Source organism: Parus major, chromosome 2 (assembly GCF_001522545.3).
Source record: "Parus major isolate Abel chromosome 2, Parus_major1.1, whole genome shotgun sequence".
Lineage (NCBI taxonomy): Eukaryota > Metazoa > Chordata > Aves > Passeriformes > Paridae > Parus > Parus major.
Genome location: NC_031769.1, coordinates 46905780 through 46932393, shown reverse-complemented (window position 1 = coordinate 46932393; position 26614 = coordinate 46905780). Strand labels below are relative to the sequence as shown.

Here is a 26614-nt window from a genome sequence, read left to right as displayed (position 1 = left end):
ATTGTTGGATGGGAAGTTTTCTCCTCCCAGAAGCTGAAGTCTCTGCAGGGATTGTGATGTGTGTGAAGCAGTTTTGTACTGATTTTAAATGTTCTGATTAATAAATACATCAGTGTGGAAGATGAAAGGTTGAGTTGGGGGAAATAGCCATGAAAGGCTATTGTCTGTCATTCAGATGAGCAGATGAAAGTGGAAAAAAAAAAGTTTAAAGGGGAGCTTTTGGAACTTGCAGCTCAGTAAGACATTGTTTTCCCTTCCTAAACTACAACTACTCTTCTGAAATACTTATTATATAGCTATATTTATATATAAATATATATCTACATATAAAATCTTGGGTTCCACACATCCTCTTGATCCCCTAATTAGCCGGTGATTGTTTTGCTCGTACACCAGTAGCTCTAATCTGGAAATGTAGAACCAGCAGGTTCTGCATGCCACCATCAGACTAATACATTTGTCTACTTTAGAAGTTGCAGCAGGCATCTTAATGTATAAATTTAACTTTCTACTATTTTTAATCTTTTATGTGACTGTGAATTGACTGGCTAAAGCCAACGTATGATACATCTGAAGCTAAAATGAGCAAAAAAAGTAGAATCACTCATTTCTATCACTTAATGGCCTGACAGACTCAGCAGAAGGAAAAGTAGTAAAACTCATGCTTTTATCAGTGAAATGGGTGGATCAGACCCTGAGAACACTGCAGGAACAGAGTAATTGAAGAAATCTGTGCTGATCTTTGCCAGTTTTCTGGTAGTAAATGCACTTTTAAAGTCCCTGTCAGCTGGGTCTTGCAGAATAGAGATGACATTGCAGAGGAGCTAAGGATATCTTTCTGTGACAGAATGATGAGTGGAGAAGGAGACATTGCAAAGGTGATACTGATAAAAAGAGCATAGCAGAAGGGAGACATTTTTCGATGGAGACACATTCTTGGGACTTCTGAGCAGCTTCTTTTGTGTAGCCAGGCAAATTTTCATGTCTAAACCATGAACTACATGAAGCTTATTCAAAGATACATTTTATTCCATCCAGTCAAAAAATTAGCTGAATTAATGAATATTTTGGGCACCTGTAGTTTTTCATGTAGTGTGTGAAACTGAACATCTGAAATATATATGTGCATGTGGAAGCTAATGGGTTCTAGTTATAGATGGTATCTTTATTCATTAATTCCATAGGTGAAATCCACAGGTTTAGCAGGTAACAAAAAATGAATCTGAATTCCACAAGATGAATCTGTTTCTTTTCATACAAATTTTTATTTGAGGCCCTTTGTGTTCAGGAGTCCCCAAGATCCAATAGATTTAATACAGCTATTTAGTCTGGTAGGTTTTCTTTCTCTTTTTTGTGGTTTTTTGGAAATTGTTCCATAACAGTTGTATAAATAGGTGGTTTTGTGCTGTTGGATCAATTATCTGTATTTTCATGTACTTTTAGTCTGTAGTACCACCAAGGAGTCTATCTGCCATGAACAACATGGGGGTCTGTGCTTCTAAAGCATTCAGCCTTTGGGAAATTCCATTCCCTAGCTGCAGAGGTGAATTACTGACATGCCAACCTCATAGTGTCAGCATTTGGTTTTAGAGTTTTTCAAGACACAGGTCATCTCCTTATTAAGGAGTTTTTGCTCTGCAAAAGGAGCTCTGTTGCTAAAAGTTTTTTGACACGGCATGCTAACATGGTGCTCATCAACACTGGGAAATGGGCAGCTTTTGTAAAAGTGCTCATTGGCTGATCTCGCTCTCTTTTTGCAGAATCATGTAAACCCAGCAATGGATTTCACACAGACCCCTCCTGGAATGCTGGCCCTCGACAACATGCTGTACTTTGCTAAACATCACCAGGATGCTTATATTCGGGTAAGGCTTCCTCTTGTCATGAAGACCTTTGCAGTTGCCTGTTTGCAATGATTAGGTCCTGTTTGCAGTTGACTTTGAAGGGGAGGTTCAAAATCCTGATATCATTGCCAACAAACTCCAGGAAGACAAACCACTAAAACATGACATAAGTCTGTAAAAGCTCTGGGTGAAAGCTGTACGGGTGACTTGTCTGTCATAGCTGAGTCAAATATTCTAGATACTACTTTTTGCAAGTACTTCTTTTTGCTTAGGCCTGCAAAGAGAAGAGTAATGAACTTGTGCCTTTGTCAGATGCATAATGGATGACCATAAGCTCAGAAAGGGGTAATTATGTAGAATTCTCTGACCTGCTTCAAGACTACAGCTCCAAAAACTGATAGCATTTTTTTTGTGGAAAGGAGGCTTTGAAGATCAGATGACTTGAGAGGTGACTGAGTTGGCAGGGTACTGAGAGTTAAGATGCTTCCACTAAAACTACTGCTGTAGGAGAGGTCAAGCTTTGAGTAAAATACATATAAAGAATCCTGATTCACTTGTATTACTCTTTCCTGCCCCCTGCCCCCTCCACTTCCTACATTATTTCCAGGTTATTTCAAAGGTAGTTGGAGCAGGTTATGTGTTACATCCCTACAAGAAGAGGCGTGCAGCTGAATAATACCTGCCTCTGAAGAGAGCCACTTCTCCTGAACTTTATTGAAATCAAGTGCTTGCCAAGCATAAACTGAGCAAGCACAGATAGGAGTGGAGGATAATCCCAAAAGTTAGTGTCTAGAGTTCATAGGGATGGTTTAATTCCCCCAAAAAAATGCTCAAGCAAACCTGCTTAAAGAAGTTTGTTTATAGCAAGAAAACAGTAGACGCACCAATCTTTTCCACTAAAAGTCAAGAGTGATCTTTTAATATACATTATCATTTGTTTTCTGTTTGAAGTAAATTGGTGTCAAAGCTCTAATAGGTTTGCAAAGGGCCTGCTGATATCTATGGACATAATACCAGATGATGAGATTGGAGGATTTGCTTTTTAAATGGATCTTCCTCCTCTGTCTGAATCTAGCAATAACTCTTAGAAAAGACACTGTGGTAGTGTCCATTACAACAGCATTTATCAATCCCTATAAATCCCTGAAGTGAAGGGCTGTATCAGGTAATGAACAAAGAGCATGTTTTCTGGATAAACTATGCTGAATAGCATTTTTGTTTATTAAAAGAGAATTACTTACTGTTTCTCATTAAAAATTGGTAAGATCTGGATTGTGATACTACATTCTTCTGAAAATGATAAGTTTAGAGAATTAGAGGTAGCCAGTGCTTCCAAATGGGTCAGATGCATTTTAAAGAAGTCTGTAAAATTTAAAACTGGACAAAAAAATTCTGTTGCAATAGAGCTTTCATTGACATCTCTCAATTTTTTCGTATTTTTTCATGTTCATGTTGCAAATGCTGTCTTAAAAATTGGATTCAGTGAAGCACGTAATTAGCCACTTTTTGGAAAGGATTTTGCTGCTGGCTCAGCCCTGTTTCTATAATGCAGTGTTTTTTGATGAGAGTTTTTGTTGTTTTGAGCTTCCTGTTTTTATTCCTGCGTGGTTCCCTTTAGGAGAGTGCCTGTGTGCCTCATGTATTTCCCTCCTGAGAAAGAGTACACATCCACTAGAAGTGCCTTGCGGAGGCACTCTCAGATTCAATTGCTTGCCTAAAGCTGCTTTGGGGACTGTAAATGTGCTTTGGGAGTGTGTTAGTCTATCCACCACTCTGAGGAGTTCTACTTAGTGTTTATACAGCATTGCTGGCACGGTAGGAACACCTCTGAGATGATGGTGTTGTGCAGCTCCTACAGTGTTGATAGTCTTTAATTGCAAAAGACACCTACTTTCTATCTCTTCATCTCCTTGACTTGCTAGCTGGTGTACAGTTGTTTCCTGTGGGCCCTGACATGTCTGTTCCTTTTTCGAGTTCCTTATTTCACGTCTAACATTACCTTTCCTTCGTGGCCCTCGGCTCCCAAAGCTCCCACAATGCCAATTTGCTCTTCTTGTACAGCCTGTTGACCTTGCTTATTTTTCCAGATGCATTTCTACTCCTGTACCCTAACAAAATTCCTCCTGTGGCCAAGCTAAAGTTTCCAGGAGAAATTGTTAGCTATACAGTCAGCTGTAACTTTCATCCTGAAAAATTTGTTGGACAGGAGCTTTTCTCCTTTTACTGTTACTAGGAAATAGTTTGGTTCCTAGGAGGAGAGATTATTTTCAACTTGGCTCTTTGCAATGCAATTGATTCCTGTGCCAGGGGTTAATTCCTAAGCCCCAGATACTATCTCTTCTATGCAGTAATTAGAAATTGAAGCTGAAAATCAGAGCTGGTTTGAAACTAACTTGGGATATCTGAAGTTTTCCCTGATAGAATGCAATGTATTAAGCAGAGACACTATCAGGAAGGCATAATGGTTTCAGTGAGTGTATTGTCAGTGCTGCATTTTAATGGGCAGCACAATTCCCTGCAGTCTGACCTGTGACTCTTAGGATGCCCCTGTGCATGACCCTTAGTTCTTCTATTAATGAAAATAATTGATAAGCAGAAGTTAGAAGAGAATACAGTCAATAAGTAATCTCTTCCCTTTTCAATCCCTGTTCTGCCTCTCTTAAGGAGATTCTGCTTAGAAGTAACTTGCATAATAAATAGAATAGTTAGGTAGGAAGGATGTCTGAAACTGAAGTGCCCTTTTGGGGGCTGGCAGTGGGGCTTCGAAGACCAGTAGAGAACTAATGCATTTTAGCACACCAAAGCAGGAAGAGTAAATACAATTGTAATTTGTTAAAGAATATGGGTGTGAAGGCACTGCAGCAGATGGGTAACTCTGCATCTTGAAAGCAAAAGGAATTTCAGGGTGAAAACACGGGTGTTGCACAGTGAAGGAGGAAACAAACATAACCACACTTTCCACCATTTTATTTTTTTTATCTACCTCCCCACAATAATTTCTTTCATTCACCTTTTTCCCATTGTATACTATTTCCTGAAATTGCAGTAATATATATTTTTTTTACTTGCTGTCTTCTTTCAGATAAACACTGTTTATATGAACTTTGAGTAAAGAGATTTTGAATATCAGGGTTTCATTTGCCATACAAGATGACTGGAGCCTCCAGCAGAAAGGTTGTTTAGTGAATGGGAAAAAAACAAACGTTTTCTTTGACTGTGTGGTGTTGTTAGTTATCATTTGGTTTTTAAAAAAGTGTCCTATTGAATTAGTTTCCTGTAGAGTTATCTCTTCTTTCTCTTTAATTAATTGTCTGGTGCTATCAGTGACTGATATACACTGGGGTTTTTTTCATGTTGCACTTAAATAATCAATCACTATCATCAGAGGCTTGGCTTTTAAAAGGTGATGACATAGTATGTGGAATGCATTGATGGAAGCAATGTTGAATTTCTGCAAGAAATTTTAAAATTTTCCACAGAAAATAATTGGCAGCTTCCCAAGCTCCATAATTATAGGACAGCTAGAGTGTATAATTAAATTTAACAGAGAAGAAAATGATTGGAATAAAGCTTTGTGACAGATAATTTTTTTGTTCTTTTGTAGCAGACAAGTCATGTGTTCCCTCACTTTCAACTTATTTCTTTCCAAAACTACTTCAGCTTCACATTCTACTAATTTTAAAATTAAAATTATAAGTTACCACTGAAGACAGACTTTATTCAGTACAGACATCTTGAAATTTTTCTTACTGGTAACTTGTAGCAGTGTGCCTTTTAATTTTTCTGGGTGTAAAGAGGGTCTATGGAAAAACCTTTCTCATTCTAATGAATTTGGTTTTGACAAATTGGTGGCTTATCTATATTTTTCTTCTATTTCTGATCAGCTATATTCTAGCAGAACTCACTGCTGCTTTGGGGTCAGATTCTGCCTTAAGAAGACACATACTGTGTCTCATCATTTTGTTTAAGTACAAGGGATTGATGCTTCAGGCAGAAAATGCAAATAAAAGCAGCAGCTTTATGTCTGAATATTGTCTGGTCACCTGTTTTGGGTTCTGTCCAGTTGGCTGCCTAAGTTTATGTCTAGTTCTTTGCCTTTTATTAGATTATCAGGCTCTTCATCTGTAGGAAAAAATATCATTTTACTCTATCCTGAAATTCAAGTCTCATCTGCAGAAAAGAAATTTTATCTGTTTTCCTACTAAATCCTAAGTAGATTTTATCTGTTTTGTTCAAATATTTGTTTGATATTGAATGTAAGATTTCCCATATGAAAGATTATCGCTGGGGCAGGAAAGCAGTGTTTAAATCCATGCTGAAAATTGGTTCCATTTTATAATGGATCCAATGCTACTAAATTTTTGTGAGGGATGTGTAAGATACTTAGTGGTATGCCCTTAAATTTTCTGGTTTTGCATTTAAAACAAATTTTAAAAGCTATTACAATGTTCCAAATTAAAAAAAAACATCCCTACACGTGCACTTTGGTTGCACCAAGAATTACTTTGATTACCTGAAAATTAGAAGCTGACTTGGTTTATGGTTAGTAGTAGAAAATCCCCCTTCCCCTGAATTTGCTGAGCTGGTAATTTGGTTATTCACACAGTTGTAAAACAGGGACACTCCTTCCCCTGCAGCAACATTTGGGGAGGCTGAGGAGGGAGCTCTTTTGCATTTGAAGCATTCAGAAGTCAGAGAGGAAGAGCAGGTGCTGTTTTCAAGTGCCAGTGATGCAGGCAGGAAGATTGCTGGCATCCTGCAGAGACCTTTCAGAACTGAAATGGGTTGAGTCACAGTCAGACTGTCTGCCATATACTTTCTAACCCATGCAGTTGTTGTATAGGAGGCTGCCTACACATCCTTCCGTCAATTCACAAAGTCTCCTCGTGCCTACTCACTCTCTCCTGATCAGATATGAGGAGTCCAACATATAATTTCAGCATTTTCTGAAATAAAATTGGGCTTGATTTCTGCCGTGCTTTCTTCCTTTCCCAGGAATGGTAAGAAAAGAGATGTAACTTATTTTTTTTTCTGTAGAAGGTAGAGAGAAAAGTGAGGTTTTTTCACATGGGTCTTCCTGGTGAGTCTCATGAATGGATGCCATTTTTTAAGAGACCTAATTGCCTATGCTGAGTTCCCAGCTTATAACATGTTCTTGTCTTTTGTCTGCCAAGCTTTCCATTCTCTGTTCTTACCTTCCACTCGCATATCTCTCTTTCTGCCTGCGTTTTGTTTCTTCCCAAACATCACACAGTGTTCCTCCTTTACATGACAACCCTGAGCGCCTCCATCACTGAGGGGGATTGAGATGGGTCCCTCTGCAGTTAACTGTGTGAAATCCTGGAGTGGCTGATTGCAGCATAACCACAAAATTAGTACTGAGGAAGAGAATCACAGAACTCTCAGCACAGCCCTGTGTGGAACGTGCAGGGGGATACACGTGGCATCTTACAGTCCTGCGTGGGTTCAGATCACTTTCCATCATTCACAGCACACCTAAACTTTCCCAGGTTTATGGAAGCTGTTGTCTAAATGACATCCTGATCCAAAGGGCCCAGAAATTGTTGCAAGCCTAGCACCTGTCTTCAGAAGGTTTTGAATCACACCATGGGTTGTAGAATACATTTAGCAGTAGCATACAAGGATTGGGCTCGCTTTTGTGGAGCCACAGTCCATCCACCTGAACAGCAGAGTATGCATATGAGGAGAGAAAACTCGCTCTTGATTGTCACAGCTTTTCCCATTTACTCCATGTCCAGAGCATTTGTGATGTGCCTCTGCCTGCCAGGCTCATTGATGTGCTATAAAGGTTGTTGTTTTTCTCACACAGCCATACCACAATAACATTAGGGCACCCACAGGGCCTGTTTTACATTATGAAAGAAAAGAAAATTCAAAAACTTGCTATATTCTGCAGATACTGCAGATTTCTGCCTTCCACCTCTGCCATTGGTGAGCCAGAGGAGAACTGCAGGAAAAGCATTGCCTTTTTACATGTGTGGGGGGCATGGAGGGAGAGGAATACCTGACTGGTAGCTGTAAAACTGGACCAGTTCAATGCCAAATCCCTCTCACACACCTGTGACTGTGCAAAGTGAAGAGCACATTCTGGTGCTGCTTCTGAAGATGACAGCACAACAGAGCCTCCTCATCTTGGGCCTTACCACCACACTTTATCATTATTTGGTTGGTTCTTCACAGAGAGAAGAAGATTCTTCTGCAAAGAAAAAAGGAAGATAAAAGACGAACCACTGCATTTAGCTTTAGATGGAAAATAAAAATTACAGTCATGCTTCATGCCTAAGGTGTTTGTGTGAGAATGAAAATTTATTGCTAGGTGAGCTCCTGCAGAACCGTGCATATTTGAGATAGTTTGGTGCTACATTTGTTTGAAAAGTGTAACTTCATCATAATTTTCCAGAAAAAAGCCCCAACTTTTGGAAATATTCAGCCATCTCATATCAATGTCTCCTTTCTTATTTTTCAACATCTGCAGAAGGTCTCAACTTTTCTTTCAGATCTTTGTTTAAATTGAAATTCTAGTGTCTTCCAGAGGCAGGCAGACATAACTGTTGCTTTCTTTTAGCTTTGCCATGAGAATTTTCTGTAATGACTCAGGAATGTCGAGGACGAGTGAGATAAGGGAGAGAGGAAGGATAGGAAATTAAAAATACAGCATCAGAGGGGACAGTGCAGAGTGGAAGATGTTGGCAGAAGACTGATGCTAAAGCAAATGACAAACTACCTTAAGAAAAAAGCAAAGCAGGTGATGAGGATGGATGGAAACTGAGTCTGTCTGCAGTAGAGTCTCTTACCCTTCTCAGGAAGCCTATCTTAAAGATTTCCTTCTTAGAGTTACCTAAAGCACCTAAATGAAGAGGGAATGGTGAAGCCTACCATATATGATAAGGAGGCTTAGGAAAAAGAAAAGCAGTGTCAAGAAAAGGAAGAGAATCCCTTCTATTTCTGTATATTTAAATGCTGCTTGACCTTTCATTTTGGATCTAAGGAGGTTTTTATGATCTCTATTAACTAGCTCTCTGAACCTCTTGATATTAACCTGAAGCAGACTGCTAAAAAGCTTCTTCTCTATTAAGACAGAATCATTTTACAAAATTGGTCTGTGGAAATGCTCCTTTTTAATAGTGCAGCAATATTGGTTGAATTGCCTGCTCTGGGACTTATTAGAAGTATTAACGCAGATACAGTAGATCTTGCCTTTCTTTCAGTTCTGTATTTATTTCCTAATCACAATGAATCTCTATTTCATTGCCAAGCTCTGATTTTGGCTCAGGAGTCTGCGAATTACAGCTGCAGTTGCCATGGGCAATATGCTTTGAGACAATTTCATCTTTAATGTGAAGGATTAAGGGACTGGCTAAGTCGATATTTCTTTCCAGTGAAGAAGAAATGTTTCTGTCTGGTGGTTTCAGCCTCCTGGATTTCGATGAGGAAGCTTCTGAAGCTGATGAGGAAGCTGTCTTCAAAATTTTGTCTTTTGTCTGTCATTAACTCTTAGTTGCAGGTATAACCTGCACTGCTGAAGCTGATGCAGACTTTAAAACCCACGGTAGTCAAGTGTGGAAAATCCTTCACTTAGTCCACTGTCTTCCTGAGGGTCTATTCTGGGCTCCTGAGGTAGTGACAGACTCAATGAATAATTCAATGGAAAATCATAAAGGCACACTGCCATACATTTAGCAAATCTTTTTGATTTTGAGGTTGGTGTCTTGTAAGGATATTTTTTTGCTGCTGGGGAATTTGCATTATTCCTCTGTGGTCTTGGCATGATAATTTAATTAATTTTATTTTAAATAAAAAAATAACTTTTGATGTTTTTATTTATTTATTCTGCATATTTAAATTTTAAATATTTATTGTACTTATTATAAGATTGGATTTTTTAAAATTAGATTTAAAACCAAATTTTTATATTTATTTTATGGCCAGGCCACTGGTAGGTATCTTGTTAAACCTCATAGAGTTTTCCTCATCCCATCCACCCAGTCTGTCAAGACCCTTCTGCAGAGCCTTCTCACCCTCCCATAGATCAGCACTCCCATCCTCTTTGGCATCACCTGTGAGCTGACTAAAGGGGCACCTAGTCCCCTCATCCAAATCATTGACAGAGATGTTAAACAGGACTCAGTACTGATCCCTGGGGTACACCACTTGTGTCTGGACACCAGCTGGATTTACTTCCATATATTGATGAGCATATAGAGTAGAGAATTTAAAAAATAATAACTATACAGAGCTGTATTCTACTACAAATACTATCAAATTCTCATGCCTTAACAGGCTATAGACTTGCATCTGTAGAACTGTCAAGAAAATGGATAACAGTGATTTCCTAAAAATTTCACCTCCTTACATTTTTAGAAAACATTTTTAAACTTCTTCCTTTCTCCACTGTGCTAGTCAATTAATCTCATTCATTTTCTTCTCATTCTATGCTTCTCTCACTTTATCTTTTTTTTTTCCTTCAATTTTCTGAGCTGCTATTGTTTTGTTCTTGTTCATTTTTATAAACAACATCACTAAGGCTTTTCCTGTCTGCCCTCTATTGGTAATTTTCTTTTGTTTTTCTTTTGAGATTTTTGTCTGGACTTTTTTGCTTTTCTCTAAAGAAAAAATATACGTTGTTGTTGAACACTACACATTATGGTGGATTCTTTTTCTCCTTCATGGTAATGGGCAGTATTGATCAAAGACACAAGAGAAGGAGAAGAGCATCTGCAGAATTTAATGCTCCTGTACTGTGAGCTCATTTTGATTTTTAACTCTATAACATCCAGTGTATTATAAGCTTCATTTCCTTATTTGTCCTACCCAATTCTGTAACTTCACAAGGACTGAAGACAAGAAAAACTGGCAGAAATAGATTTGTAGTATCAGAATAAAGGGCAGCCAAGCAAAAGAGTGTCAAGAAAGTACTGAAGGAAGATGGGCTATGCGTCAGCAGTGTGCCCAGGTGGCCAAAAAGGCCAATAAAATCCTGGCTTGGATCAACAATACTGTGGCCAGGACAGTGATTGTTATCCTGTACTCAACAGTGGTGAGGGCACACCTTGAATCCTGTGTTTGGTTTGAGCCCTTCACTACAAAAAAGACACTGAGGTGCTGGAACATGCCAAGAGAAAGGCAATGAAGCTGGGGAGGGGTCCAGAGCACAAGATCTATGAGGAGCAGCTGAGGGAGCTGGGGATGTTTAACCTGGAGAAAAGGAAGCTCAGGGGACACCTTAACACTCTCTACAACTCCCTGAAAGGAGGTTGTAGCAAGGTAGGAATTGTTCTCCTCTCACAAAGAAGAAACAACTGGACAAGAGGAAATGGCCTCAGGCTGTGTTGGAGGAGGTTTAAGTTGGATACTAGCAAAAATTTCTGAACGGAAAGGGTTGTCAAAAATTGGAACAGTCTGCCCTGGGGAGTGGGGAGTGATTGAGTTACCATCCCTGGTGGGATTCAAAAGACACATAGATATAGGCACTTAGATATAGGCACTTAGAGACATGGCTTAGTTAATGGTGAACTTAGCAATGTTGGGTAAATGTTTGGACTGGATGATGTTAAATGTCTTTTCCAACCTAAATGATTCTGCAATTCTATGGTGCCAGGAATTCTACTGCAATGTCCACAGGCTCTGCTTTGTTCTCCCCAAGCAAAATTTAACCACTGTATCTGCTGATTATGAATGTCTGGTGGATCTGCAACTCACTGTGGATTTTTGATGGGGAGGAGGAGGAAGGCAATAGGGTGGAGCACTCAATGAGCATTAATGATAGACCTCTGTTTAGAGGAAGGTTGTGTGGGCTTGCAACTTCCTCACTACTTTCAGTGGTAAAATAATTTGTGATAAAAACGTGACTCAAGCCAGGAGTATGCTCTATAGATAGAAAAAACTATTTTATGTCTTGAGCTGTGTGTTATATTTCTTTCCCTGCTATTGTTTTCACCAGTTTATGAAGTGAATGTGTCCATTCCCTGCTTATTTCTCCTCTGTAACCAGAGTGATAAAGGAAATAACATTAAAACCATGCCCTTATCAGCTCTATTTATAGCATTTTACTTTGGAACAGGATATGAGTCGTGAAGTCGTGAGAAGAGTATTACAAATATAATAATGAATGTTGTAAATCTGTTGCCAAGAGTAGGAATGATTTCTCTTTGCATATTTATAAGAACCGTTTTTTTTCTTTCCCTTTTTACTGTTGCTGTTTCTTGCAGAAGATCCATATCTGTCAAATTTGCCTACAGATATTTAGATACAGCAAAGGGCAGTCCATCTTCCTTTCTTAAAGAAATGTAACATGGCAGCCCTGTTTTATTTTGTACAGCAAATGCTAAAAAACCCGATGCTTGTAGAGAGAGTGTGTCTGAGGATCATTTCAAGACTGCTTTACATATTGATTACTCAAATTGCCATTTAATTTGCTGTATAGCAATACACTGTGCCTTAACTATTTCTCTGGCATTCTTATTGATTGCTGTAATTCTGTCTTACATTATATGCATATATGGTGCCACCATTAAATATTTATGTGCTCATGAAATGTTAATATGTCGGGTTAATGTGAGACTCAACAAAGTGCATTTGCCAGAAGTGAGCAGGAATGCATCCTGATGCCTCCCTCTCCCTCCCCCTTGCCCTTTCAATTTGCCTCTCCATTGATTTTATTACCAATGTTTCTCTGCTGTATCTAAATCTGTGTCGAAGCAACCCCCTGCTCCAGTATGCAGATTTTATGTTTTATTATGTGAGAGATAAAACAGGATAATAAAAAGAATGAGACAAGTAATCTTAGGGAGGTATTGAGACACACAGCTTTCTATTGTGCTGGTGCTAGTCTATCATTGCTTCTGCTTTTGGGTGTGTAGAACTGTAGCACTATCCTCCATGAGAGAGACTGAAGCAGTATGACTCATCCAGAATATAAAGTCATATTCACATGTTTCTTGAACAGCGGCTGCAGCAACGTAAAATAAAAATAGCAGGGGTGTTTCTCTGATTTACTGTTACCCAGAGATGACTTGGAGCTATTACATTCCATTTAAACCAGACTTTTAGAAAGAAAAAGCCCTCTTGGCAGATTCTGGAACATGACGTTGTGCTGTTGGAAAAGGCCAGCAAAAATTCATGGTGATAGAGTATATATCACATCCCTAATGACTTTCTAAGCTTCTGTGGGAGGTGTAAGCAGTCAAAGGAAACATCAGCAGCACTGGAAAACAAAACCAAGAGATCATGCTTTCTCATAACACAGAGAGCATCCATCCTTTTAAATCCCTGGGTGATGGGTTGGGAGCAGCTAGAGGCTGCCCTTTGTACTGCAGGACTAAAATAGATGCTTTTTGAAGAGACTTTTGCATGCTGCATGAACCACATAACTTTCCTACTTACCTTGGGGTTTACACTCTTTTCCCACTTGTACCCACTTCACAGGAAAGGCTTCTAGACCTAAAAAGTCAAAACTCCCTTTCCTCCTGATTTTGGGTGAAATTCCAGCCTTGAGGCCCTTTGTGAAGCTGTAAAAATAGAAGGATTTAAAACAAACAAGTAAAGACCACAAACAAGTCCACAAACAACAAAGAAAGCCAAACAAAAACCATGATGGAGATGGGAGCTAACAAGACAGGAGGAATGCAAAGCAGAGAGCAACGTCTAAACACCTGTTTGTGAGAAAAATTTAGAGATCCTCTGGGATTCTCTGGTGCTTGGCAAAATCTCTTACCTTTGAAATTCATTTTCTTCTTCTGTCGCTCATCCCTAGGCTATGCAGCAGCTGTTTAGGATGAGGCTTTCTTTTTGTAAAGTGGCAAAGTTTGTTCTGCAAAGACAATTCTTACTGCAAATTTCTTTTGACCGTCTCATTTTTTTTCCATACCCTGTTTTACTCTTTTTTCAGGCTTATTGCTTCAATGAAATCTATAGTATTTTTATAACTTTTCATTTCTTATTTAGTTGTAGTGCCAAGGAAAACTTTATCTCAACTGTATCAGATATGGCAGAACTTAATAGGTATAAAAATGTGGAAGGATTTTTCTCCCATTTATTTTACAGTGTCACTCAATAGAGAATGCAAAGGCTCTCCTTCAGTCATTTCTGCAGCATTCATGGGCTTGATACAAGAGTGATGCAGATCCACCAGACATTCACAATCCCTGAAATGTTTTGCATATAAACAAAAATTATTTTCATGATAGAGAAAATGTGGACATTTTCTTCCTTTGTGAGCTGTTTGATTTTATCACTTGAACCTACTTTGAAGACTGAATCCAGCTATGAAAATTCTGTCCCAATTTGTTTTTATAGATCCTTCTAGGTGTGTTCATGCCTGTCAATAATTTACCTCATTTCCTTTGACCAGCACATTTAAAATGAAATTATTTCTTTCTCTTTGGCTTCTAATTTAGTTTTTCCAAGTCAGGGTGGTGGAGAGCAGCAACATTGCATAGCAATGGCAACATTTCCTAGTCAGTCACGGAGCAGCACTGCTTATAGGTTGCTGACTGCCTCAGAATCATGGAATGGTTTGGAAGGGACCTCAGAAATCATCTGGTTCCAACCTCAGGGCAGGGAAACCTTCCACTTGACCAGGTTACACAAAACCCCATCTGGCCTGGCCTTGAGCACTTCTAGGGATGGGGCATCCACTGCTTTTCTGAGCAACCTGTTCCAGTGCCTCACCACCCTCACAGTAAAGAGTTTCTTCCTAATATCTCATCTAAACCTACTCTCTTTCAGTTTAGAACCATTACATAAATGGTATAGGTCATTTAGCTGTGGGCAGAGTAAGGTTTATGAAAATACATTTTCCCAAATTGCCCATACAGTTTCCTAGACTAAGCCTGGTCTGTCTTGTAAATGTTGGATATGGAGAACAGTGTGACAATTCATGGGTACTTCAAACTGATTATTTTCCATTTTGATTCCACCTGTAGATTGTCCTGGAGAACAGCAGTCGAGAAGACAAGCATGAGTGCCCATTTGGCCGAAGCAGCATAGAGCTGACAAAGATGCTGTGTGAAATTCTGAAAGTAGGAGAGCTACGTAAGTTGATCTGTTTGATCTCTAGGAACTGTGGAGTGAGTTCAGTGATACCTGAGTTTTTTCAATGCAAGAATTTTCTTCCAAGAAGCGTTTCTTGGTATAGTTACACACAGAACTCTGCCACTTGGAATGATTACTCCTGTTTCCTCTCTCTCTCTCTCTTACTAGTTCGTGGCGTCACAGGGATGAGGGTGGAACAGGGGAAATGGGCACCTATTTTTTGACTGTCTTCTATAAGAAGCAGGGCAGTTGAATAATTTGTAGAGGAGAGTTCATTTCCCATCAGATGATTTGGTCTAGGAGGCTTGGTGGTTATTATATTCCACGACCTTGTCCATAGGTTTATTTTATGTAAGTATCATGGTCATTCTTTGTGGGATTGCTCATCTAAACTGACACATCCCATTTTCTCTTAGATATCTGAAGCTCTATCTAAATATCAGATGATAGACATATAAATTACTCTGAAAGTGTGATATTAAATCCTGTATTTTAATTCAGTGTAAACAAGCTGTCTTTGGCTTCAGTTATAGTCCCCTGACAAACTGTTAGATACTATCAAACAGAAGAGCATGTCTGTATCTTCATTAGTCTAGGGTGCTGGTGTTTATCGATATGTATAAATTTCAGTTACCCATCAATAATATTTTGGATCCAGCTGCAGTCAATTTTGGCAAGCTTTACCAACAAGTTTCATTTTCTCCTTGCAGAAGCAGGGGCCACAACTGAGATGCTTTGCTTCCCTCAGACACATCTTCCTTTTGAATCTTTTTTCCTTAATAAAGGTCTTTTTCTTTTATCTTTACACCCAAGTCCATGAAATATAATGAGAGAAGAGCAATGTAAAAGGCAGCAAGAGAGCCCATAGATATCGTTGTTCCTACTAGCCCTGCAACAGGCATCAAAAGCTGTTTTAAAAATATTATTTAGCTGTTGATACACTTGAAGCTTTTAAATGTAATGTCTTGAGAGAATTTATTGACCAAAGAAAAAAAATCTGTCTCTGTGCAATGGGCCAGGATAAAACCTGTGCATTTCTTGCAGCTTCCAAATTGATATTTGTGTTTGACAGACCCAGATAAATAAGACAATATTGGCTTTTGAATACTATCCTAAATTAACCAGAGTTATTATGGACCTCGTTCACTATGTCTATAAATAAAGAGTTTAGCAACTATTTTAGATGTTTGGCAATGATAGTGTGTTGTATAAGGTTCAGACTGTAGCAGACACGACTCTTTAAAATAACCTTACTGCTGCAGTTGAGGTGTCTAATCCCAAATCACGCATGACAGATCTGTCTGAATTTCTCTGCTGGTTAATGTAGGAGGGACATATGATCTCAACAAAGCTGTAAGCCTGCTTGAAATAAGTGCTAAAGATCAATTTTATTTTTACAAATGCACAAGAGAATATCTGAAATGCAAGGAACAGCTTTGTACACGGTGTTTTAATGCATGTCCCATCACTCCATGGGACTTTCACTGGAATTTGTTGCTAAGAAAGATGATTGATCTTGAGGTTAGCCAGGTGTCTCAGGTTTCCTCTTCACAGTGCCATAAATCATTTGATAAATAAACTTCCTTTTTTGCCACAGACAGGTTTGTCATCTGTATATGCAGGGGGCTGAATGTAGATGATTTGCTATGTATTGTACTGTTTGTGCTGATTGCTTCTAAGCTTTGCAGATAGGTCCTTTGATGTTTTAACTCTTTCCTTATTTTATTTTTTTTTTTTTTTTTAAGTGAGGACTATGAATAAAATAAGAGGATTTGGGGTCGGAGCTCAGTTACCATATATAGAGAATACCTTAGTTTTGAAAACAAAATTAATTGCAATATTTTAAAATCTGTTTTTTGTTTTGTTTATTGGTTGTTTGGTCTGTTTTGTTTGATGGGGTTTTTTTGTGGCTTTTTGGTGATTTTTTGGGGTTTTTTTTGTTGGTTTGGCTATTTGTTTTTTCTTTTTTTGTTAGAGTAACTCTGTGGTTTAGAAGTGTGGGGTTAGGAAAAAAAACTGAAAAGTTTTCTTTAACTGAAGAGTTTTCCCTGAGGATAGCTCTGGTTAAGGGATGTTACCTGCTAATGTTCTGAAGCCCCTTGTTTTGGTGTTACTGAGGCTGAAAGTCTGTGGCATGCTTGGTGTGCTGCAGCAGGCTCCCGTGGCAGTCATTTATAGGTGTGGGATGCTGTAAATGTTATGATGCTAAGGAGAGGTGTACTGGTGCTTCTGTTGATAGAAACCAGATGTAGCATGACTGACTTCTGTAAAGTCATGCTGATCTACACCCGCAGAACATCTGTCTCTGGATGCAGCAGGAGGTCTGTGTTGTGGTCTTATATTCACAGGGGACAGAGCTAAGGTTACTGCTAACTCATCTTGACAATTCACCTGTTCACCAGTGTGCTTCCCTAATGGTTTTGTTTATGTGGAACTCTAACTGTCATTTTAAAAAGCTGTAATAAAATATACCTTTAAAATAATGTGCAGAAAATAGATTTCTTGAAAATTTCTGTCACAGATGCACATCTTGAATGACCTGTGATCAGCAGTAAATTTTGATAAGAAATGCAGAGTAGAACTGACATCTCAGGAGAATGTACATTCAGGTTTATGCATCACTTGAGATTAAACACTGTATTGCTGAATAGGATTAGACACCTTAAAAAAATCAGTGGTTATAGTTCAGGGCAAAGATGCCCCTGTTAGTTTGTATGTGGTAGGTTTCAAAATATATATTTAAGGTGGCCCATGTTTCTCCAGATTCTCAAAACTCACCATTATTGCGCTGCAACGGAGAACTTTTTTCCCTAACAGTTTCTGAATTGTATAATTTAAAAGTCACAATAAATTACCTCTTGGTCATGAAATATTCAGCAGTAAAAACATTTTTTAAAGTGCAGAGTAGATAAAAGCTGCTAGATTGTCCATTATTTATGAAGAGCACTTTAATGCTGATTATATTCCCCTTGCTCCACAATATTAAATACCTATGGGCAACAAAAAGACATTTTGCCATTTCTTTTCAGTCCTCTCAAGCACACATTCAACCCAGCAAGGACTCACAACACAGTGTCAAAGACATGCCATTCTACTTTTTATTGTGTCCACAAATCCAAGTTCTGGACTTCTTAATTCTTTGACTTTGATTCCAAAATGTCCATGACTCAAAAATACATCTCTTTTTCAGCGAAGTGTTTAAGTGTATGTTTAGATCCTGTGTAAACAGAGAAAGCTCAAGTGCAAGCTGTGAGTTGAGCATATGGTAACTGCTTTACAGAGGTGGACTTGCAGAGTAGAGGAGGTAAAACTTAAGAGGAAGGTTGGTGTAGTGTTTTAGTAACATGGAAGCTAGAATGCAACATATCCATAAGCCTCTGCACTAAGACTTCTGATTCAGAAAAGAGTGGGATATTTAACTATAAATCTTTTAATCTTGTGTGACTGTTGCTGTTAAAAAGGCATTGAAAAGAATGTCTTCAATGAGTACTTGCCCAGGCACTCATCTTAGCAAACACTGTAGTAATTCTGATTTCTGCAATAATAGCTGCCTTTGTGTATCTTGTGGAACAAGGGGATTTTTTTTGTCTTCCATGTCTTGGAGATAACATCAGACAGGAACATTTTGACCCAGTGATCAATCCTCCTCTTTCTGTGCATTTAGGTACTTAGACACTCCCTATTTCTAGTACACTGACAGGTTTACAAAGAGGAGAAAAAGTGAGGCGATTCATAGTTCCTCCTAAGTGGCTATGAAAGCTGAGGTAACCTCCACCTTCCCTCTTATTCAAGTTTTAGTATGTGTCATATATGCTCAGAGAGGGAATACCCACAAGCAGTCTGCCAGCTTTGCTGGGAGAGAGTAACATTGCAGATAAATGTAAAAATTAAAAATGAAATCCATAAAACCTTTGACCTTCCAGAAGTGGAGTTAGTAAATTTAATGGGAGATTAGGAGTTCATTAAACCTAGTATTTGTCATGAGTGAGAAGCTCACCGTTTTGCTGAAGTAACCCTAATGCTCTCTGTGCCTACAGTGTCCAGCTCTCTGCACCTCTGCTCAGCACGTGACACTGTTTCTACCCCTTAAAATTCTCATTCCTAGTGGGAAATGGTAGTGGACCAAACTGTACCTGATTTACACAGAACTAGTACAAATTCTCGGATTTGTTGCCTTCCTTCTGTACAGGTTCAAATGAAATGGTTTAGCATTGAAGCAAGTGAAGAGGCTTGTAGCTGGCAGAGGGATGATAAATTAATGCTGTGTGCACTCAGGAAAGAGTGCTATCTACAGGGCAGTAGTCTAAAGATGCTCATAAGCCATTATCACTGCATTCCTGAAGCTCTTCTGTAGTTAAGGCATGTCATATTTCATCTTTTCCAGTGTATTTTTGAGCAGGACACAGATGCTCAGCTGCCAATGTTCTTATTTGATTGTTTTGATGGGGAGTGTTTTTTGGGGCCATTGCAAAAATCTGCACTCAAGTTTTAGGACAGACCACATGGGTATATGCCACATTTCAGATACCTATGTATGGATTGTCCTAAAGCTTCTATAAGATGAATATTTCCGCTGGTGCTTTTGGTTTTGTATTTGAGTTTGTATTCCTTTTTTTTTTTTTTTTTGGTTTTGTGGCATGGGGAATATAATTATCATGGGATTAGAGTGAAATTAATTTACATGATTTTTTTTCCTCAAAAGAGAAGATCTAAATGAAATGGTATTTTCACACCCTTGATGCTGTTGTGCATGTTTTTGCTAGATTTCTTGCTGCAGTTATTGCCCAGGTTGCACAATCCAAATGCTGTAGAAATTCTCACACTGATATCCCTTTCTCAACTAGAATGTGCTGGGCATTAGAAGGTATACAGTGATATTCATGGTTGGGCCCACTGAGATGAAGGTAATCAAATCTCATGCTTCAAGGAGTAAGCTGATTGCTGCAAGGGTCAGGAAGCACTTTTTCTCTTTGCACAATTTTTCCTCTGCATTGCACAGTCTACAGAGTGCAGTGTACTTTGTTTCTATTGGCCTTTCCCTGGAAGCATACTGGTCACTTCAGGATCAGCATTCCAGACCTGAGGGCTCATGTGGTTTGATTTTCCTTTTGCTACAGCAAAGTCATATTTTTATGACTGAATGTCATATTTGACATTTGTTTCCCCTTGCTTGAAAGCTAATTGCCTTTTTATGCTCTTCTTCCACCTCCTTAAGTTTAAATAGAATAAAGCCCTAAAAATAGTAAATAAAATAAGAGGTTTTCTTTTAACAGCATTGTTCTGAAATTTCTTCTTGTAATTTCATTTTCTGGAGAGCAAAGAATTTTATGAGTCAAGAAATGTTTCTTAAGAAGTTGAGAAACTTTTCCGGTCAAAGAGTTATTTAGTGAAAGGTAACAATTTTCTCTTTCATCATGAGCTTTCATTATGAGTACAATAAAGGAATTAAAAAGCTATTCTAACCTTCTTTGTTGTAGCTGTTTGCTGCATTTATTCTCAACTTTCTGTCATCTTGCCCAAACCATCACCACAACAGATAACTCTTGTTCACAAAAAAACTTAAGCAGATCGTGACTGAAGGCTAGAAGATAAGCAATATTGGAAAACTGGTCCATAGCAGGGAAGAGGGTGGAGGCAATATTTCCTCTGGGAACATTGCTTGCAAATTAGCCACTCCTGACATTATGGATATTAAATATGCTTGTCCTTTTTGATGAGAAACTAATAACTTGTTGAGTAGTCTAAACTGTACTTTTCTTTCGTATGAAAGCAGATCTTATTTTATTGAGTAGTCATCTCTGTTTACTAGCACAATCCAACAGGAGAGACAAAATGAAGCTTTATTTTTCTATAGAGATAATAATACCTATGCAATTAACCTCTTATTGCTCTAAAAAGACTCAATCTCTTCATGGTTATAGCAAAGTGTGAAGTCTCTAGAAAATTTCTACTGTAATCTGTGAGAATATGAGCAACAGAGCTGCAGACACCTTCTAAGCAAGATGCTTGATTTTTACCTCTGAATGACAGTGAGACAGATTTAGGAATGTTATTTTCTGCACATGGTACTGATGGCTTCAAAACTGGTAGAGTGTTGGCTACTGGGTCTGTTAGCTGGAAATTCTGGCCTGCCCCCTCTCCTCTAGTGCTTTTACCTACTGTCTGTCCTGTGTCTACTCTTTGATTTCTTTAGAGCAGGGATCATAACTTGCTTTATAGGCGTGAAGAGCTTAATCTCACTGAGGTTTTGGTGCAGGATTCTTTAGTTTCTTTAAAATTGCACTTACTCAGTTTTCAATATCATTATTATTAATAATAAAGAGCATTGTGCAGGGAGAGCAACTGAATAAACATTAAGCAGCAAGAAAGAGATGTTGGTGTGGAGACTTTTTTTTAAGAAACTGATAAATGTATCCAAAAGACAGCAAAGTTAGTTTGATTAAGACTGAAGAACTTTTTTTGTGGTATTGAAATGGGTAGCAGGAATCAAGATCTGAAAGTTAAAAACTAATAAATTCAAACTGGGAGTAAAGTGTAGATATTAGCTGCAAGGATGCTGAACTAGAGAACCAGTGGAACAGAAAGCTAAGAAATGATGAGAGGAGAAAAAAGAAGTTATGATGATGATTTCCTGCAGCTACTGGAAGTTGTAGCTTTGGCAAATTTGCTAGCATGATAGAATAACAGCTGTAATTTGTTTCAGTGTGATTTTTGGAACCCAATTCTAGGATTTTTGAATTTTTTAAAACAGGCTATAGTGCATAATGTAGCAACTTAAAAGTCTGGGCAGATATGGCAATAAACAAGAAAAGTTAAAGTAATTTGGATTATTGCAATAGGAATAAGTTTCCATTGCTTAAAATATTTTTTTTTATTTATTTCTGTAGGAAAAAATATAAAAATAAAATTTTCAGAATATCTCCCATTTCAAAAATTCTGCATCTCTTCTGGGCTTGTAGAGCTTTGTTAGCTCTACATTTGGTATGTTCCATGGCACTTGGTTTCCCAAGAACATAAAAATACAGCAAACTTCTTTCTTGCAATGCCAATCCTTGGAACAGGCTGCTCAGAAAGTGGTTGAGTCAACATTTCTGGAGGTATTTAAGATATGGGTAGGTGTGGCACCTTGGGACATGGTTTAGTCATGGACTTTGCAGAGTTACACTTAAAGTTGGACTTGATTACCTTAGAGGTATTTCCGGCCTAAACGATTTGTGATTCTAATCCTGCCTTGAAGAAGGAAGCAGTAGACATAATATTGTAATGAAATTCAGGGTTTTACAGTTCGCTTGAAAGGCAGAGGAAAGGAGTTTCAGAGAGCTGAGATGCTTGCTGCTTTTCTGGAGCAATTTCTGTGCATTTTAAGGGCTACTCATTGTTCATAGACATTTTAATTCTGAGTGGGTCGAAGTCAAGAGAAAACTAATCTTTGAATCTATTTTTTACCTCCTCATTTCATTTTATGGTAATGTTTTTTAAATATAGATTTACTAAAAATAGCCATATTCTCTTGTATTTTGTAGCAAGCTATGCCTCAAATCTGAAGTTAGCCCTTATGGTTTCATAGCACTGCTGTGCATCAGACTGGAAACTTTGCTGCTGTTCCTTTTTGGAGAGTAAAGTTGCTTAATGAATTGTACACAGAATTAAACAATGTATAAGAGTCCAAACTTTTTTTAAAAATGGCAAATTTTAGTGTATATTAATGTTGTTTTGTAAATTCCAGAAAGGTTTGTGTTGGAAAAGGTAAAGTGTTTTCAGTGTGAAGGATAAGATGTGTTACAGGTGAAGAGGTGCACCTCTTCCAAAGAAAGGCAGAATGTTTCTGGGGGTTGAGGACAATTGCATCAGTAGGATCACTGATGAAATGAGCATTAACTACTGACCTTTTTAGTTCCCATGACAAGGCTGAACTTGCAAAGGCCAGTACATGTGTAGTACTCTGGGAAATGCACAAAGTCCTGCAAAAAGTACTCCCTTCACTGAGCAGCTGAATATCCTTTAACAGTCCTCTACTGGATTGGCTTTGAGGTAGTCAGTGTACCATTAATTGTCTCTGGTTATCCCTGCACACAAAGCTTCATGGATGCTTGCAAGGCTCTGGAGGCACTTCTGGGCTGCTGTAGACTGTATAGTCAGGTCCTCTGTCAGAAAGCTTTACTCTCTTAGACTTTTAAACTTTGTTTATTCTAAGAAAAACAGATAGCTTTTTAAACTCTCCATCTGCAAAAGGGAGCTTCTGAGCTCTGCAAGTATTTCAAATTCAAGTTGCCAGGCATCTGAGAGAGAAGCCTGGACAGTACGCAGTACTCACCAGGGGTAAGGCAGGCACTGAGTACAGCTTAGACTCATTTGTCCGAAGCTTTTCTCTGGTTAATACATGCTGCTTCTGGAGCCATGCTTTGTGCACTGTAAGCACACTGCTTATGCTTATTTAAGCTGCCACAAAAACCTTGGTTCTGTTGCTAGGTTGAACAAACAGGTGAATGTTAGTGTTCTCAGGGGAAAAAAAACCCAACCGAATACTAAACCAGAGACTAGCTAAGTTTTGTCATATAATTGTGCTCTATGTTTTGACACCACACAATAGTGTGGAATGCTACTTTAAACTTATTGATCATATACCTACTTGAAACTGGTAGTAGAACTGCTTTCATGAAAAGGTTATACTTAGCCATCAATCATTCCTAATCTCTTTAAAATGGCATGTGCTTGATTTTCTTCTTTGCAAGAGTGTTTTCTCAGAGGTGATCAAACAATGAAAACAAAGTAATTAGAGCCTGAGATCTTAATATATTTTCTGTAAATTATTTACCATAGACCATTAATATTTAATTCTATCAAACTGCCCTTAATGTATTTAGTTGTAAATCTCTTGCAGCCAAACTCTTCTTTGCAAGTAAAAATAACAGCACTGGTGAGTAACCCGAATGACTGGAGCTGCGCTGTGGAGGTGACACAGATTTTTAACACTGGGTTACTGATGTTACGTACATGTTGAAATACCATCTGTCACCTCAATTTCTGTTGAAATGCTTGATAATTTAAAGCTTAAGAAAATTAGCTTCTTACAATTAAACTTCACTTGCCCTTCTTGAAGAAGCATGGATTGGCTGGAAGTGGGGCAGGAGGAAGCTACTGGCCCTCAGGCCTCTCACAGACCTTAGAGAAGTTCACATTCAGCAACAGCTTTAAATAGTGCTGGCTAAGTCAAATGAAAACAGGAGTCTGTGGGGCTGTATTTTGTTCTGTTCCATGATGGGGCACTTAAAAAGCAAGTACATCCACTATTGAAACTGCCCTTTCAGCTCTGCTTCTTTACTGCGTAAGTAATAGTCCATATTCCTTGTTTGGCAGAAACTTTGTATAAATGTTTAAATGTTGTGAATGAATTTTCAAGGCATTTTCCTGTGTGTGTGGGAAGGAACTGAATTTCTTGTTTCATAACATTTCTGGTCTCTTTGTGCTGAAGTTCTGTCATGGCTATCTTTTGTAAAATGAAAAACAGCTTCCATGTAATTTTTAAATAGAAAGCTTTAATACCTGAAGGAAACAGAGAGAAAAGAATGCTTTTGATTTTGGGAGAGGAATTCCATGTAGCCAAAAAAACTGGCTTATGGCATTATAACAACTGTGACTGTGAAGTGGTGTTTTGGGATGGAGACAGGAGGTGAAACCATGACCTACTAGAAAACTTTGCATACAGATCTCATCACTCTTGTAGGGCATTGGAAATGTAAGTGACAGCACAACTGTTTTCAGCTGACACAGCTGCACTTTCTATTTTGTTATTTCCTGAGGGTTTTGAAAAATGAAGGCCCTAGTTCTTCTTGAGGGCTTACAATTCCTCTCACATTTTCTTTCCTTAGCATGTCAGGAGGTCCATACAGGCTCTCGGGACACCTCTCAGAAACAGCATTCTCCTGTAATTACAGCTTAGCAGTTTTTGGACAACTTGGAGCTGCATTCTTTGTACAGTACACACTAGCTGTGTGCCTATGTATGCTGATAAGTCATTAGAGGGATATAATTACATGCTGCTTACTCCAGGATCCTACCACAGTGTGCTAACAGGGAGACACGAATGCAAGCACCCATGCAGACACTTGGTGTTTGTCTTCGTAGCCAGATTGTCACACTGATCTAGGCTCCTGTGATTTTTTATTTCCTCTGTTGGGGATATTGTACCAGAATTGAGCTCTCTTTGAAGAATTACTAGATATGTAAATGCTTTCTGACAGAAGAGTTGTTAGCTGCCACTGAATGCCTTTTAATGTACTGTGTATATCCTGGTGGCACAGAGTGCTGAGACTCTCTTCTGGATCATTCCAAGTATTTTATAAAGGAAAAAGTTGTCGTTCCAGTTAGATATATTCTATTTTTTCCCTTATGCTTTGTTGCTGAAGTTTGTACACATAGTTTATTCTTTCTCTTGCATCTTCAAATGCTGTGCATCAGCAGACTAAGACCTCCAGCATTTCTAGGTTCCCAGTCTTCAGGACTAAGCACTCTGATTATTTTTCCTGATCCTTTGTGTTTTATATGTGCACAGCTTGCTAAGTTGCTTGCTAATAATTCCCCAAACTGACTAGTGGCTTTATTTTCTCCCCTAATTACCACTACAGAGCATCAGTTTAATTATTCTATCAAGCCTTTAAGAAAGGACTTAAAACAACCATCAGCTCTATCCACATTTGTTGTCTCTTCACATCAAAGACACATTTGCTGACAGACACTTAAAAAACATAGCATAATGATGTTAGCTACAGGCATGTATGAAGTGACTGATAAGGAGCTAAGAAAAAGTGCTGGACTCTCTGTTCATCTGAAGTAGGTTATTGAGACACAGCAAATCATTGCTTGTTTGTGTTTATGTGAGGGGGAAGGAGGTTTTTGGTGTAACACTGACCCTCTTAAGCTTTTTGGAACAAATTTCCTTCAGGTGGATACTAAGTCCTGTTTGATTGTGCTTTGACTGGCTGCATTTCATTTTTATATTTGTAACTTCTTAGCTCAAATATTTGCATTGTAAAAATATGAAGGAAGGTCACTGATAGTTAATTCCTAGCAAAATATTGCTAGTTTTACTTAAGGCAGATGCTGATATCAAAACAAATGGAACCATTTTCTTAGAGAAAAAAGTAATCAGAGCGAGTGCCAATGAAAAGAGACTATAAGGAAGTGAATGGTTTTCCATAGAAACTGTTTTGAGTATGTCTGTCTAGGTCCCACATTTATTAGTTAATCAGGATGCAATTGCTTTTAAATTAGGCTTTGATTTTTATGCTTTGCAACACAAAAATAAGATTCTTAACTTGAAAAAAAGATATTCAACCCACAAACAAGAAATGCCTCCTTTTGGATTCTTAAGAAATCTTTGGTGAGATCTAATAAGTAAAAATGGAAAATGTCCAATCTCTTTCCCATTTTTTTTTTTAAACATTAAGCCTTGTGATTTCAGGGGTAACAGTTTTGCATGTATCAAATACACTCTGTGTGGAGCTACGGTGCAAGCTGGCCATTGCCATGAAAAACAGTGGATCTTGTATTATAGAAAGACTTCAGACTGTAAGGACAGTGCAGCCCCCTCTTTTCTACTTTTATTGCCAGCTTTTCTTCTATCACTTTTCTTCTAGATATATTATTTCCAAATATGTTTTTTTTCCAGATATATTTGTGGTAAAACTAGAGCAGTTCCTACTATGAGCAGCTGCAGG

General features: G+C 38.3%; 1 protein-coding gene across 5 annotated transcripts in view; it reads left to right on the top strand.

The window, feature by feature from the left end:
* ELMO1 (engulfment and cell motility 1) overlaps positions 1-26614 on the top strand; it is a 301557-nt gene that overhangs the window by 139157 nt on the left and 135786 nt on the right. For all 5 annotated transcript variants that reach the window (XM_015619184.3, XM_033511959.1, XM_015619185.3 and 2 more), the window contains 2 exons: positions 1761-1865; positions 14789-14897. In XM_015619184.3, the coding sequence (XP_015474670.1) occupies positions 1761-1865; positions 14789-14897 (214 nt within the window). The remainder of the gene's footprint in view (positions 1-1760; positions 1866-14788; positions 14898-26614) is intronic.